General features: G+C 40.5%; 1 protein-coding gene across 2 annotated transcripts in view; it reads right to left on the bottom strand.

Moving 5' to 3' along the window:
• Window positions 1–2,866: 2,866 nt before the first annotated feature.
• Window positions 2,867–14,730, bottom strand: part of SNUPN (snurportin 1) — a 36,035-nt gene continuing 24,171 nt past the window's right edge. For both annotated transcript variants that reach the window (XM_074232758.1, XM_074232759.1), the window contains exons 4-9: window positions 10,922–11,026; window positions 10,679–10,775; window positions 7,144–7,241; window positions 6,341–6,418; window positions 5,525–5,605; window positions 2,867–4,278 (exon numbers count right to left, since the gene is read on the bottom strand). In XM_074232758.1, coding sequence (XP_074088859.1) covers window positions 3,958–4,278; window positions 5,525–5,605; window positions 6,341–6,418; window positions 7,144–7,241; window positions 10,679–10,775; window positions 10,922–11,026 — 780 coding nt within the window. In that variant the 3' untranslated portion in view covers window positions 2,867–3,957. The remainder of the gene's footprint in view (window positions 4,279–5,524; window positions 5,606–6,340; window positions 6,419–7,143; window positions 7,242–10,678; window positions 10,776–10,921; window positions 11,027–14,730) is intronic.

The raw sequence follows: 14,730 nt of genomic DNA on the forward strand, positions 1-14,730 counted from the left end.
AAGAGCATTGAAGAAAGCTGTCTGAGTTGGGATAAAATCTCAATGTTTTTGTCTTATTTTTGCCAATTTTCTCCTCTTGCTTATAAAAGTTGAATCAAAAGAACATATTTGCTTTAAAAGAAATCGTAGGACTTTAATCATTGCTAGTTTTTTGGATTTCTCTTTTAGTGGCTCTGTGTTCTCATACACTTGAAGGAGGATTCTTTATTCCCTTTCCATCCCCTTTATCTTTAGGTTATTCCTCTCAATTGCTTTCACAGCGCTAAAAATAACAGCAGTTCCTAGAAAGCTGCAGCAACAGGAACCAGCCTCACCAGCCGGACTCTTCTCCAGGGTTGCTTCTCTGACTCCAAAGACCCCACAAGCAGTGTTCTCAGCCCAGCAGAGTCCATCCATCCCTCACATGAGATCACAGATTGAAGAAGACACCTAAGAAATCATCTCCAGCCTCTTCATTTTATAGATGAAGAAACTGAGGCTCAAGAAGTGACTTGTCCAATGTCAGTCATATTTCTGAACCCATGCTGAGAGGAAGCAGACTTCTTTTTGTACCTCTTAAAATGCTACTGGGCAGTTTTCAGAAGAAATCAAAACTTTTCTGTAGTCTTATGAAAAAACACCTAACACTATTAGAGATATGCAAATTAAAACAACCTTTGATTCAAAAATACCATTACTAGGTCTATATCTCAAAGAGATTTAAAAAGAAAAGAACCTCTATGTACAAAGATATTTGTAGCAGCTCTTTGTGGAGGAAAAGAATTAGAAATTGAGGGAATATCTATCAATTGGGGAATGGCTGAACAGGTTGTGATATAATTGTGATGGGATACTACCATGCTGTAAGAAATGTTGAGCAGCACATTTAAAAAAATGCCTCAAATTTTTTTTAAATAAACCAACTTGATTTATAATGGAGTACTTTTTTTTAAAGGTTTTTGCAAGGCAAATGGGGGTTAAGTGGCTTGTCCAAGGCCACACAGCTAGTCAATTAAGTGTCTGAAGCTGGATTTGAACCCAGGTCCTCCCGCTTCCAGGGCCTGTGCTCTATCCACTGCTCCACCTAGCTGCCCCTGGAGTACTTGGTTTTAAAGGTGTTGGAAACTGGGCATTCTGTAACACCTGTTGAGCTTGGTAACCTGTGAAAGTTGGTTATTTTCTGGGTAGATTTTCTTATATAGTATTGTCTTAAAGCAGATCGTCTCTTCTATATTGAAAGCATAATTTGTTTTCTAATTTAAAAATTAATATTTTCATATAGATATTGTGCAATAAAAGCTGAAGTAGTATGTGTGGCTTTTACAAATGCTTTAACAGCTGACAAAATGTTACATTTGTAAAAATATGTTGTACTGGTACAAAACAGTTTTAAAAAGTTCTAAAAAAAAAATGTTGAGCAGAGGGGCAGCTAGGTGGCATAGTGGATAAAGTACTGGCCCTGGAAGCAGGAGGACCTGAGTTCAAATTCAACCTCAGACACTTAACCAAGCTGTGTGACCCTGGGCAAGTCACTTAACCCCAGTCTTGCAAAAACAAAACAAAAAAAGTCAAACAGGATGATAATGTTTACTCTTCATTAGAAAATCACATCAGGACTTAAAAAAAAAAAGAAAAGAAAAAGTGGGGGGGCAGCTAGGTGGCACAGTGGATAGAGCACCGGCCCTGGAGTCAGGAGTACCTAGGTTCAAATCTGGCCTCAGACACTTAATAATTACCTAGCTGTGTGGCCCTGGGCAAGCCACTTAACCCCATTTGCCTTGCAAAAAACTAAAAAAAAAAAAACCACATCAGGGATGTGATGCCATAATAAGAACATGAATTGGATTTGAGTGTGGGGGGGGGGGCTGTGCTAAGTTACCAGTCTCACTGATTCTTGCAGTCATCTGGGTCCAGTGGCCAGATATGAATAAGGACTGGAGATGACCCTTCATGCAAGGCAATCGGGATGAAGTGACTTCTCCAAGGTCACACAGCTAGTAAGTGTCTGAGGCTGGATTTGAACTCAGGTCCTCCTGACTCTAGGGTTGGTGCTTTATCTTCTGGGTCATGAGCAGCCCCATTTAGCTTAACTTCATAATTGACAACTGATGCAAAGTGAACAGAATCAGAACATTGTATGCAGGAATGACTTGGCTATTATCAAAAATATAATGATCTATGATAATTCTGAAGGACTTAAAAATGTCATCCACCTCCAGGGAAAGAACTGATGGAAGCCTGAATGAAGATTGGAGCATATTATATTTCTTTATTATGCTTGAATGTTTTTGGTCTATGTTTTCTTTTGCAACATGGCATGGCCAATTTGAAAATGTTTTGCAAAACTACACATAAAATCTACATCATATTGCTTGTCTTTTCAACAAGGGAAGAGGAGATGGAGAATTCGGAATAGCTTTTGTAATTAAGAAAAAAAATTTTAAAAATAAGACAGAGAAAAAAATATGTATTTTTAAAATGCTACCTACATCTTAGTCTTTGAAAGAACAGTATTCACAGCCATTTCTGTGTGTTACTCATTCACATGATTTGTATTTTCTTACTTTAAAATTAAACTTACATGGCTTTTCCAGATCAAACATTAATGCTTTTTTTGGTAGTATTTAATGTCAGTTGGGGTAGTTTTTATGCTCAAAAGGGTCAATAATTCCCTTTTTAACTCAAAGAGATATTTGAGATTTCAGAGGGCTCTGTTTTTACAGAGCTTGAACATGAATTTGTCTGGTCTAAACCAAGACAAATGGAAACTGTAAACTTGTCCAAAGCTTGTACTTTGAATCAGTTAAGAGTACTTTGAGATCTGAAATTTAGGATGGATTCACAGATAGGTACAGAAAGTTAAAGAATCTCAAAAAGAACAACAAACTATTGTCAGAATGATTTTATAATTCAAAAGAAAATCAAAGTAAAACTCTTGAATCTGCAGCCAACAGCATGATTGAAAGTTTCCTGTTCAGGTTTTACCGAGTCAGCTCCAGTGGATATCTAAACACCAGCCACTCTGGCCCCTTCCAAGGGATATGCTGAATATGGGTGTAATCCTATTCTGCTTAGCTCCCACTTCTGCTCCTCTCCCATTCCTAGTTTAGACAATAAACTTGCAAATTCTCTTAAATTCTAGTCTCTTAAAAGAGACAAGATCTAATCTGTGTCCCCTGAAGATTATTCTCAGAAATGGGAAATGGAAGAGTGCATCACCCTGGAGAGACAAGGCAGACATTTCGTGCACTACTGTGGGGAAGAGTTGGGGAGAGCTTTAGAAGACAGAAACAAGGCAGGAAGTGGGGCCCATTCTCACCAACACAAATAAGTGGCTATTTGGCCAGTTTAATAAACTATCAATTAAAGGAAATTTCATCTCATGGCAATGTCCAAAGGGAAGAAAACCATTCTTGCCTTCTCAGAAGGTACAGCTAATGAAGAGACCAAGAACTGGGGTCTCATAAAAACTTTTCTTTATCTCCTAGTTCCAGAAATACGAATTCCCAAATGCAGCTGTTTTAAGACTAGTTCAGTAACACATCCATGAGGAAACAAGGCACAGCCCTTCAGGGCAATTGATGGAATCAAGCACCCAGAGTGGGGCAGGGAGGTCCACAAGTATACAGAAGCTTAAAAACCACAAACAACTTAGTCCTTACAAATTCCAAACATTTTGAGATAAACTTTTAGTAGTTAAAATTGCTCAAGTCAACCTGAACACTGTCCACCTGGGGAACCTGCTGTGAAGTGTTACTAGGCAGCACTCTCCATCCTGGGAACATCTTGTCTCCTTGCCAGGGAATGGGGGGGGGGGGGTGTCTCAGCCCAGGTTTTGAAGTGCTCAGGTGTATCTGCCTAAAGGGGATGGGCTCAAGTTTCATGTCCAGGCTTCAGGCTTGTCCCTTCTTAGTGGGAGCAGTTCACAAAGGGACATAGGCACCTGACTCTTCTTGGTCCCTTGGAGAAAGGCACTCATCAGTTTTCCATGAGGCTCGTAGCTTCAGTCTGACTGCTGGGAATGTCAGCCAGCTTGGGGGTGGATAAGTACTCCAGTTCATAGCGTCCATTCTTAGAAGCCTCGTCCAGATTCACTTCCTTGGCTTCCTTTTTACTTCTCTTGTGTTCGATGATCTGCTGGAGCTGATGCACGGCATAGTTGGGCTTGGTGGTCAGAGGGCCAGCTGGCACGGTCATGCCAAGGACGTCAGACACCATATACGGGCGCAGCCAGCCAACCAAGGGAGTGCTGCCTGGGCTATAGTGGGTCTGCTTGTGATAGAAAAGAAGCCCATCTACCTATATGGGGAAAATCAGTAAGAAGTACAATTCTGAGACTGAGGTTTTAAAAATAATTTGTAAATGTGGGGATAACCAATTATGAGGCTGATTACCTAGACAGACCCCAATTTCTTATTCAAAGTCTACAACTGAACAAGGATTTAAGAGTTCTGAGTTCTAGAAAATGGGATTTCTCTAAGTTATACTAGAAAAGGAAAACTTTAAACTAAATGCCAGTCTTCCAGAAAATAAATAAAAACACAATGAATACCACAGAGATAACCAGTTTCCAAAATGAAGACTGTAAATCTATGCCCAGGTAGGAAAGCAGTTACAGAGATCATAATCCACAAGTCATCTTGGGTGGCCTGGCTTCCCAATGCCTTCAGAGTAATGTGTTATGAGACTTCCCCTGCTGAAGGGGAGCATTTCAGCTACAGCTACATCTGCCTCACCTAAAGAATTTCCTATAACTCTATATTGTTTTATCTCCTCTGGTGACTCATCTTTGAAATTCATTCATTGTCACTTAGGACAGCCCATGCTCTATAAATATGGGTGGCGTTCTTACCGTCTCTCATAATTGACTTCCTGGGGTGAGCAAACATTTGGCATTTCCTCATTCTGCAGCTAGGATCCTTTTAATAAAATTATCTTCCATTCAAACTGATATTGGTTGATGACTGGGCATAATTTAAAGAGATGGGGAGGATGGGCAGAGGAAGTTTTGTTTTATGAGTCCACAATGAGATCATTTACAGGATGATGATGATGTTGGACTGGAATGCATTGTGAAGGTCACCTAGTCTATGCCCTCATTTGACAGAAGGAGAAATTAAGACTCAAAGAGAGGTCTCCTATTAAACTGGTGGCAGAGTATAGAGTAGAAGCCAGTCCTCCTGACTCCAAGTCAGGCTTCTTCCCAATATTGCCACCAATTTGGCATGGTATACTTGGGTAAGATACCCTCCTCCCAAGGTCCAAGCCCAGGAGTCCAGAGCCCTGAATAGCAGCCACCATCCTTCCCCTACCTCCTCTAGGATGCTAGACCCCACAATCTCAAAGTTGGTTCCCAACCTGGGATCCTATCTCCATCCTAGGGCTTCACTATGGGATCCTTGAGGAACATCATACCCTAGTGGTCTGAAGGTGTCAGTGCACCTTGAACCTTACAAAGAAAAGTAAAAATGGTCCTGGGGCTCTAGTATAGTAAACATTTCCTGTCCCTAGTTACTTCAGCATGAGAAACAGGGGAATGTCTTACCTCAAAAGGGAAGTCTGTGGATAAGACCTTACAGAGGCTCTCTGGGGTACATGGGAAATTATTTAGACCCACAAATTTAAACTAGAAGGGAAAAAACAGAGAAAGTCATAACAGTGGGACAGGTAACATTTCTTCTTCATTTCTGTCACTGTGAGAATAACCCAAAGCCAGGAATCTTTAATAAGGTTGGGCATTTGTGATCATAAAATTTTATTCTTCCCCAACAAACTCTTGAGTAAGTGTGCCCCATCCCAGCTCTTCTAGCTTTGACAATCCTATCCAGTTACAAAATTTGGGGAGTACTTTGAGCTCAGACATGGTCTGGAGGGTCTTTTCTTCACACTAGTTATGATATTCATGCCCATGAACACTGTGGGAGGATAACTTGGACTTCCTTGGCCTTTTGTCCAATCTCAGAAGCAAGAGGACTGACAGGGCTGATGCACTCCTTTACCTATTTTTTCTAGTCATCTTCAAATTCTGATAATCTTGCAAATATTAATTTCCACTAATTGGAGATATTGCTCTTAGGTTCATTTTGGTCCATTTGAATCAAAAGTCCTTGATTTGTAAAATAAGGTGGGAACTGGACTAGATGACTTTAAAGATTCTTGACAGTCCAAAATGTCTTTGATTCTAAAAAGGAATATTAGGACCATGAAAATCAAGATAAAGCTCAAATTAAAATGATTTGATTTTCAAAAAATAATTAAGTACCTACATCCAGGGAATTATATTAGGAATGGGGAATACAAAGATGAAAAACCTCCCAACTCCAAATATGAAACCTTTTAAATTTCAATATAAAAGACTTACTGGATTAAGCCTGGTTTTCTCTACAAGTCCTTGTTCTTCTGGTAACTTTGAATGCATCCAGTAGAATCTAAAATCAGTCTAGAGAAGGGAGAGAGTAGAGGAAAGAAAGAGAAAGAGGGAGATGGCATTCCTCCTCAGCCTGCCCTTTTACCCAGCATCCATGAATTCCAAAGGAATCCAAGGATAGATTTCAGGTGTTCACTAACTTTTCACTGAAATTTAACATTTTCTTCCATTCTGAATGTAGGCAACAAAGCACAGGACCATCGGGCCCCACCAGACCACCCACAAGACTCAGGTCTTTAATAAAGACAAGAGGGAACCAGGGGAGCTGCCTGACTCTCTGCCCTGCCCCGCTCCCCCCGCCCCAGCCTGGGCTCTGAGAAGACTACTCAGCAGCTGGGTGGAGGGAGGAAGAGGCAGGGAGGGAATGTCTGAGGAAGATGTGTTCAAACAGGGGCTCTGGAGGCCTCACTTAGGTTCCACTTTCATTCAACCAAACATACCCCTAACTCCATTTTTCTCTCCAAGGCAGACTGATGCTCAGGTGGAATAAAGAATGAATATTTGTGCAACTATGACCTCAAGGGCTGGTCTATTCCTTTGCTCCTTTCCACACCTCCCAACATTCTTTTATACATTTAGCACCATTAAAAACATCACTTCAAGTTGGCTGAAAATACACTAGCTACACCAGAGTCTTTATATTACCGAGGTCCAAAGGTGCCAATTCCACATTATGAAGGAGATAATCTGGCGATAGGAGCAGAAGAGGAGGAGGCACCCTGGCATTAGACACCTACCTGGCAGTCATAGACAGGGTGTCCCCTCCAGCACATCACGTCCAGAACATAGTAGGTCTGGTTCAGTTCACTATAGATGCAATCCAGGATGGTGTAGTCTGAGGACCAAATACAGCGAGTCAGAAAGGCTGCCTCAAAACTTTGGGGTTCAACTCTATGGCACAGTATACTCCTGCCCCTGCTCACCCAGTGATCCAGCCCAGGCTAGAGGGATGCCCATCAGGTGACTCTCCTCTGAACAGGAAGGGGCAGAGAGGTGGGGAGGAATGACAAGATCAGAAAGTAAAGGTTTGTATTCCAAGAGACAAGGTAAGTTCAGGTATCCCTAATTCTGAGTAAAAGTGATGGAGGTAATTTTTTAACATATAAAATGATAATCACAAGTTAGTTTTCTAATCTGTCTTTAAGAAACCTATAGAACAGCACAACCCCAAAGGTAGAAAGAACCAATTTATTTTGTACTACTAAAACTTGAAATTAAAATAATATTCCATCTTTAGTAATCAATCAAGTCCTAGTAGGGGCTTTAAAAAATATCAGATATAGATTCTGCCCTCAATGAGCTTGTATTCTATAGCTGGAGAGATAAATTAAGTCACCAGAAGCACTTAAGAATTAAACAAGTATTACTTAATTCTGAGAGGTGGTTTGGGGTAATGGAAAGGGTGCTGAGCTTGGGCCAGGAAAGACCTGACCTGACACTTAACTTTGTTTCACTATTTTCATCTATAAAATAGGAATGTAACCCAGAGTCTCTCACTCCCAAGACTGTTGTGAAATTATGCACATGAAGCAGTTGGTAAAAACTTAAAAGTGTTCCATCTATGTAAACTATTATTATAACTGACTACATGACATAGATCAGAGAAAGCAAGATCACTGCATGATTTCAACAGGCAGAGGGGAGGAAAGGAGAAAAATCCCCAGCAACGACACAAAGGAGTAAGTCTCCCTCCTGGGTTATGGGGGACACAGTTTAGCAAAGCGAAGATGCATAGCAAGTAAGGGAGGAAAGATAAAGCCCCAGCATGGTGCACTTTCTTGGAAAGAAAAAATTCTGGAATTGATGCTAAGTAGGCAATAGGGGAATGACAGGTTCTTGAGGAAGGAGTAACATGATGGAAATATTTTCTGAAAAGAAAGCAAGACAAATATGATCAACAACGTTGGTTTAAAAATGAGGAAGAGAATGATTGTGAGCATATGCCTTTTGGGTCAAAATAGTATGTATCAATATGTCTTACAGAAAAATGTTTTTAAGATGGCAGTTTCAGGGGCAGCAAGGTAGCGCAGTGGATAGAACCTCAGCCCTGGAATAAGGAGGACCTGAGTTCAAATCTGGCCTCAGACACTTAATAATTGCCTAGTTGTGTGACCTTGGGCAAGTCACTTTATCCCACTGCCTTAAATAAAAATTTATAAATTTTTATAAATAAAAACAATTTTAAAAAAGATGGCAGTTTCAGTTTTCTAAGAAAGATAGATTAGATATAGAATCAACGAGATGGAGAAGACAAGTTGATTCTTTTTTTTTTTTAAGGTTTTTTCAAGGCAAATGGGGTTAGGTGGCTTGCCCAAGGCCACACAGCTAGGCAATTATTAAGTGTCTGAAGCCAGATTTGAACTCAGGTATTCCTGACTCCAGGGCTGGTGCTTTATCCACTAGCCTACCTAGCCACCCCAGACAAGTTGATTCTAAGATTGTTTTGCAAAAGCTAAGACCACCCTCCCTCAACTCTTATGATTTTAGAAATCTTGAGAAAGCAATTTTCTCAATATCCTAAAGTCTTTGGATTAATCTGAAAGAGAAAACTTGCTATTACTATCGATTCTGAATCAAAGCCCAGCACCAAGTCCTCTCTCCCTTTTACAAAAAACTTGATTACTTTTTTGAGGAAAGTGGGTGAAAGTTCAGGAAGAACTTGGTGCTCTCTGAGGATGGATTTGGGGTTATGCCAGGACAGGGCACTGGGGCACCAGAATTGCACCACTTAAGATAGCAGTACCCTTTTTCCTCATGCCTTGACCAGATTAGGGCAATGACTAGACTCAGAGAAGGAAGAAGTCTTTGATTACTTTAATCAATCGAAGTATCTCAAGTTTGCTTATTTCTAGCCTGGAAGCCTAGTAAAATGATGGTGGCATTTCTTGGGAGAGAAGATAAGGAGTTTGTTTCTGCCATATGAACTTGATTCAGCTAGTCAAGTGGAAATGTCTAGCAGGCAGTCAGCTATAGGAGATTTAAGTTGAGAAAGCTAGGGCAAGAGACAAAATTCAGAATCATTCTGAGAGGGGATCATACTGGAAAAGTAAATTAGAGGAGCACAGATTTAGAGATAAAAGGGTTCTTGGAGGGATTATAGTCCTTCTGATAGGGAGATTATGTGACCATGTAGGAAACAAGGGGCAGAACTGTGACTCCAACCCAGGAAGTCAAGGCACCTAATCCAGCATCCCTCTTCATTTAGAATCAATGGGAGAATACACTAAGGGTCAAAGAGAGAGGCTAGAGAATATTCATAGTGAAGGAACTGGAGAAAAATTGAACCAGGGAGGCAGGGAAGGAATGGCCCAAGAAGAATTAGGAGAATCAGGAACCTGGTGTTTGAGAAGCTCTGAAAGTTCTTCAGGGAGGAGGGAGAAGTCAACAGCAGCAAAGATAGAGAGATGTTGGGAGAATAAAGACAGTAAACCCTGGCCACTGAACTTGGCAGTAACAAAGTCATCATACACAAAGCTGATCAAGACAACGGCCAGCCGAGACTGCTGAGCACTGATGAAGATAGACACTGCCCTCCTCCTGACACAGGCATTTTTGGACATGGTCAATGGGAAAACTTTTTTCCTTGATGATGGGCATTTTTGCTGTTTTGTTGGTATGTTACAGCTGGGGGAAGTAAGAGGGAAAGTAAATGCAAGCTTGTTAAGTGGAATAATAACTGGGGGGGGGGGGCAGCTAGGTGTTGTGGTAGACACAGCACTGGCCCTGGCCCTGAAGTCAGAAGGATGTGAGTTCAAATCTGGCTTCAGACACTTAACAATTGCCTAGCTGTGATACCTTGGGCAAGTCACTTAACCCCACTGCCTCAAATAAAATAAATAAATAATAACTGGGAACCTTTGAGAGACAAGATTGTAGAGCAAAGAATGCTTGCTGATTTGATGGAGAAGCTAGGTGGAGAGAAACAGGGGGCGCCAGATCCATAAACATTACCCACCTAAGATTTTAATTAGTTTTGTAAAAATATGACCTCTAGAGAAATCCAACTTATCTATGGTCCCTAACACAACTGACAAGGCAAAAAGGAAGCAGAAGCTGCTGGTCGAGTCACTGAGAGTCACCAGGCAAGGATGAAGTGGCCCCTGCCCTCCTAGCCCCCTGTATATGGAGAAAAGACTTCTGTCCCTTTTGTCCTTGGGTGCCTGGGACAGAGGGCAGTCTTGCACACAGCAGGTGCTTAATAACTGCCTGTTGGATTAGATGTCTTGAGAGAGACTTAGGCAAATGTTTCAAAGGCAGGATTTCACAGGCTACCTTTCCCCGTGCATGAGGTTCGCTTGTTGCCCCCAGGAAGAAGGGAAGGAAATCTGTTGACACAGTATCCGCTCTTGGTGTAAGCTGTAGTGGAACCCTGGGAAAGGAAGTGAAAATCCTCACTGGGTGAACTTGCTTTCTTCTCCTTGTCCTCCTGCCCTCCCTTTGCAGTCATTTAACCAACCAGGGGCTCCCCAAAAGGGAGCCAGGGAGACCAAAGGAGAACCCCTCCCAGTCACTCACCTTGGAGGCCACAACAAGGGCTCTTTTCCCCACAGGACACACCACCACAATCCACTCCTGCCCCAGATCTGAAGGGACATCAATCAGCCACTCAGACAGCATCAACTGGGAGACAAAAACAGAAGTGACCACCGCATCTGACATTCCAGAACCTGAAGCTCATCTCACCCAAGGTCACCCAGGAAGTCCAAGGGTTCAAAGTCATATCTCCTCATTTCATGTTCTGCCTTTTTTTGTTTTTTAAAATTTATTGTTTCAATTATTATGTAAAAATCATTTTTAACATTCATTTTTATAAATTTTTCTCTCTCCTACCCTTCCCTCCTCCCACCCTAGGATAGCAAATAACCTGATAAAGGTTTGTACAATTGTGTCTGCATAGTTCCATATTGATCATGCTGTGAAAGAAGAATCAGAACAAAAAAGGGAAAAATCACAAGAAGGAAAAAACAAAGCAAATTTAAAGGTGAAAATTGTAAGTTTTGATCAGCATTCATATTCTAGTTTCTTCTCTGGATGTAGATAGCATTTTCTATTCTAGGTCTTTTAAGTGACTTGCCCAATGTTGCACAGTTAGTAAGTCAAGTGTCTGAAGCTGAATTTGAATTCAGCCCCCCCCCACTCCAGAGTTAGTGCTCAAATCACTCTCTTAACCTTTTTTGAGAAGAACTAAGTCTATCATAGTTGATCACAGCACAATGTTGCTGTACAGGTGTACAATGTTTTCCTGCTCACTATACTCGGCATCATGTAAGGCTTTCCAGGTTTTTCTGAAATCTGCCTGCTCGGCATTTCTTACACAGCAATAGTATTCTATTACATTCATAGACCATAGCTTGTTCTGCCATTCCCCAATTGATGGGCATCCCCTCAATTTCCAATTCTTTGCCACCACAAAAGAGCTGCTATAAATATTCTTGTACAGTGATCTCTTTGCATGCCCTGCCTCCTTTTTGTTGAGTCAGAGTCTCTCCCTTCAAAAATGGTAGGTCATACTTGGTTATAGAAAACCCCAAAAGGATGAATTATAAGAACAAGGGAATGATCACAGAGCCTTAGAGACCATCTTTCCAATTACATTCCAATCATATGGCATCCTGAACTACCCAACTTCCTCTGGAGGTCCAATGAAGGAGAATTCATGCCTTCTAGAGCATCCCATATCACTAATGGATTGTTCTAGCTTACGAGAAGGTTTTTCTTAAATTAAGCCTAAATCTGCCTCTCTAACTTTATCCCCTAAAAGATATTCATATGGTTTTTATATCACCTTCACTTCTGAAGCTATCCCTCCTCATTCACCCCCAACTAACAAGTCACTTCTATAACAAATTACAAAGAGAGGGTTAAAAAGCAGCTCAATTGAGTCTACCAACATTTGCAATGTTCTCCACCAAACTCAACTTGCTTCTCTCTGCAAAGGAAGGAAGGAAGTGCATTTTCTCATCTCTTCTCCCAGGCCAAACTGGGGCATTCTAATTACACTTTCCACTGTAATGGTTGCAGTTATTGTTATGTATTGGTCCTTGGTTCTACTTACTGTAATATGCTGCATCAGTTAGTATAACTCTTCCATTGCTACTCTGAAATCGTGTTTTTTAATATTCCATCACATTCATGTTCCCAGTGGACACCTACTTTTGTCCCCATTCATAAGTGTTCAACCTTTTAGCTCATCCAAGTTGTGATGCCCAATAAAAACTTGTCAAAAGGCCATCTATAGAATTTAATATTTATTTATGACTACAATGTAACCCATATTACCAATGAGTACAATAAAATGTAATAATGCTGCATGAATGGGTCACATGTGTCCCATGGGTTGTAGGCTGAACACACCTGGTCTAATTCTTTGCTACCACAAAAGTCCTATGATTAATTTGGTATATATGGGACCCTTACTTCTACTTTTAATTTTTTTTACTATGTCTAAAAAAGGGAAAATGATAAATGTTGGGAGAAGTTGTGGGAAGATTGAGACACTGAATCCAATCATTCTGAAGAGCAATGTGGAACTATCCCGAAAGAGCAATAAAGTCCAGTAATGAGCAATACGTCTATAACCAAAAGAAATCATAAAAACTGGAAAAAGTCTCACATGTTTGAAAATATTTTAGCAGCTCTTTTTATAGGGCAGAAGGATTGGAAATTGAGGGGTTGCCCATCAACTAGGAAATGACTGAACAAATTGTGGTATGTGAATATGATGGAGTTCTACTGTTCTATAAGAAACTATGAATGGTGGGACTTTAGAAGCATGGAAAGAATTACATGAACTGATGCTGAGTGAAGACCCAATAAATGAAGAATGAAGAACCAAGAGAACAATGTACACAATAACAACAACATTGTGAGATGATCAACTATGATGGATGCATCTCCTCTCAGCAGTTCAGAGAGCTAGAACAGACCTGGGAAGAATTGTTATAAACAGCATCATCCCCATCCCCATCCTTCCTATCCCATAGTTTTCTTTCTTTTTCCTTAGTCCTAATACCTCTTACACAAAATGACTAATATGCAAACATGTTTAACAAAAATGTACATGGGGGTGGCTAGGTGGGGAAGGATTACTTAAATTCAAATCCGCCTCAGACACTTAGTAATTACCTCGCTGTGTGGCCTTGGGCAAGCCACTTAACCCCATTTGCCTTGCAAAAACCTAAAACAAAAACTGTACATATACAACTTCTACTAGACTGTTCAGTGCTAAGGGGAGGAGGAAGGAAAAGGAGGGTGGTAGAAAAATGAGTGACTTATAAATATGCAACTGGATGAATGTTGAAAAAATTTCATAACATGTAATTGAAAAAAACCAAAATATCAATAAAAAACATATGGAATCTCTGGGTCAAAATTTTAGCTTTTTTTTTTTTAAAACATACTTCCAAATTTATTTCCAGAATGGCTGGCCAATTCTTATTCACAATATATTAGTATTACTATCTTTCCACAATATCTCTGCCAATTTATCAGAAGTGAAACCTCAGAGTTGTTTTGATTTGAATTTCTTTTAGTATTAATGATCTGGAGCCATTTGTATTTGTTTTTAGTTTGCAATTCTTCCTTTAAGAACCATTTCTTCATTTTCTCTAATCACTCACTATGCACCACCGGAGAACATCTCTTGGTCCTGTAAAATTACATTAATTTCCTTTATGTCTTGGCCATTATTGGACATTCCATAGAAAAATTCTGCCCCCATCCCACTTGAAGCCCTCCTGGTCATGGCTGCATTGATTGAGTTTGTATAAAAGCTTCCAATGTTACAGACTGGAATGATCCAGCTTGTTCCACTTCCCTACTTTATAAGACAGTTAGAATCAATGGAAGAACTATCATCCTTTCATTCTTACCTTATTCTGCAATCCCCATCACTAAAAGGAATTAGTGGCACAACAGCTGGAGTCAAGAAGATCTGTGTTCAAATACAGCCACAGACTCTTACTAGCTGTATGGCAGGAAACTGAACCTGTTTTTCTGCTGTTTCCTCATCCTCTCTAGGGTTGTCAGGATCAAATCAGGTAATATTAGTAAAGGCTTAGCACAGACCTAGGGCCTCATAAACACTTATTTTCTTCTTTTCTCCTCCATCATTCCCCTTGAGATTCTCACTTTTTTTCAAATGAATTTTATACTGTCTGCCTTTTTCCTAACAATTTACAGCCCCAAGCAACACTGAACACTATTCTTATTTCTGCTGATTTGATGGGCATAAAGGATTGTCTAAAGTTGTTTTAGTCTGTACTTCCCTCATTAGACTAAGAGCTCCATGACAGCAAGGACTCCCGTCCCTTTTTGTATCCCCC

The sequence above is a fragment of the Macrotis lagotis genome, chromosome 4 (genome assembly GCF_037893015.1).
Source record: "Macrotis lagotis isolate mMagLag1 chromosome 4, bilby.v1.9.chrom.fasta, whole genome shotgun sequence".
In the NCBI taxonomy this organism is placed as follows: Eukaryota; Metazoa; Chordata; class Mammalia; order Peramelemorphia; family Peramelidae; genus Macrotis; species Macrotis lagotis.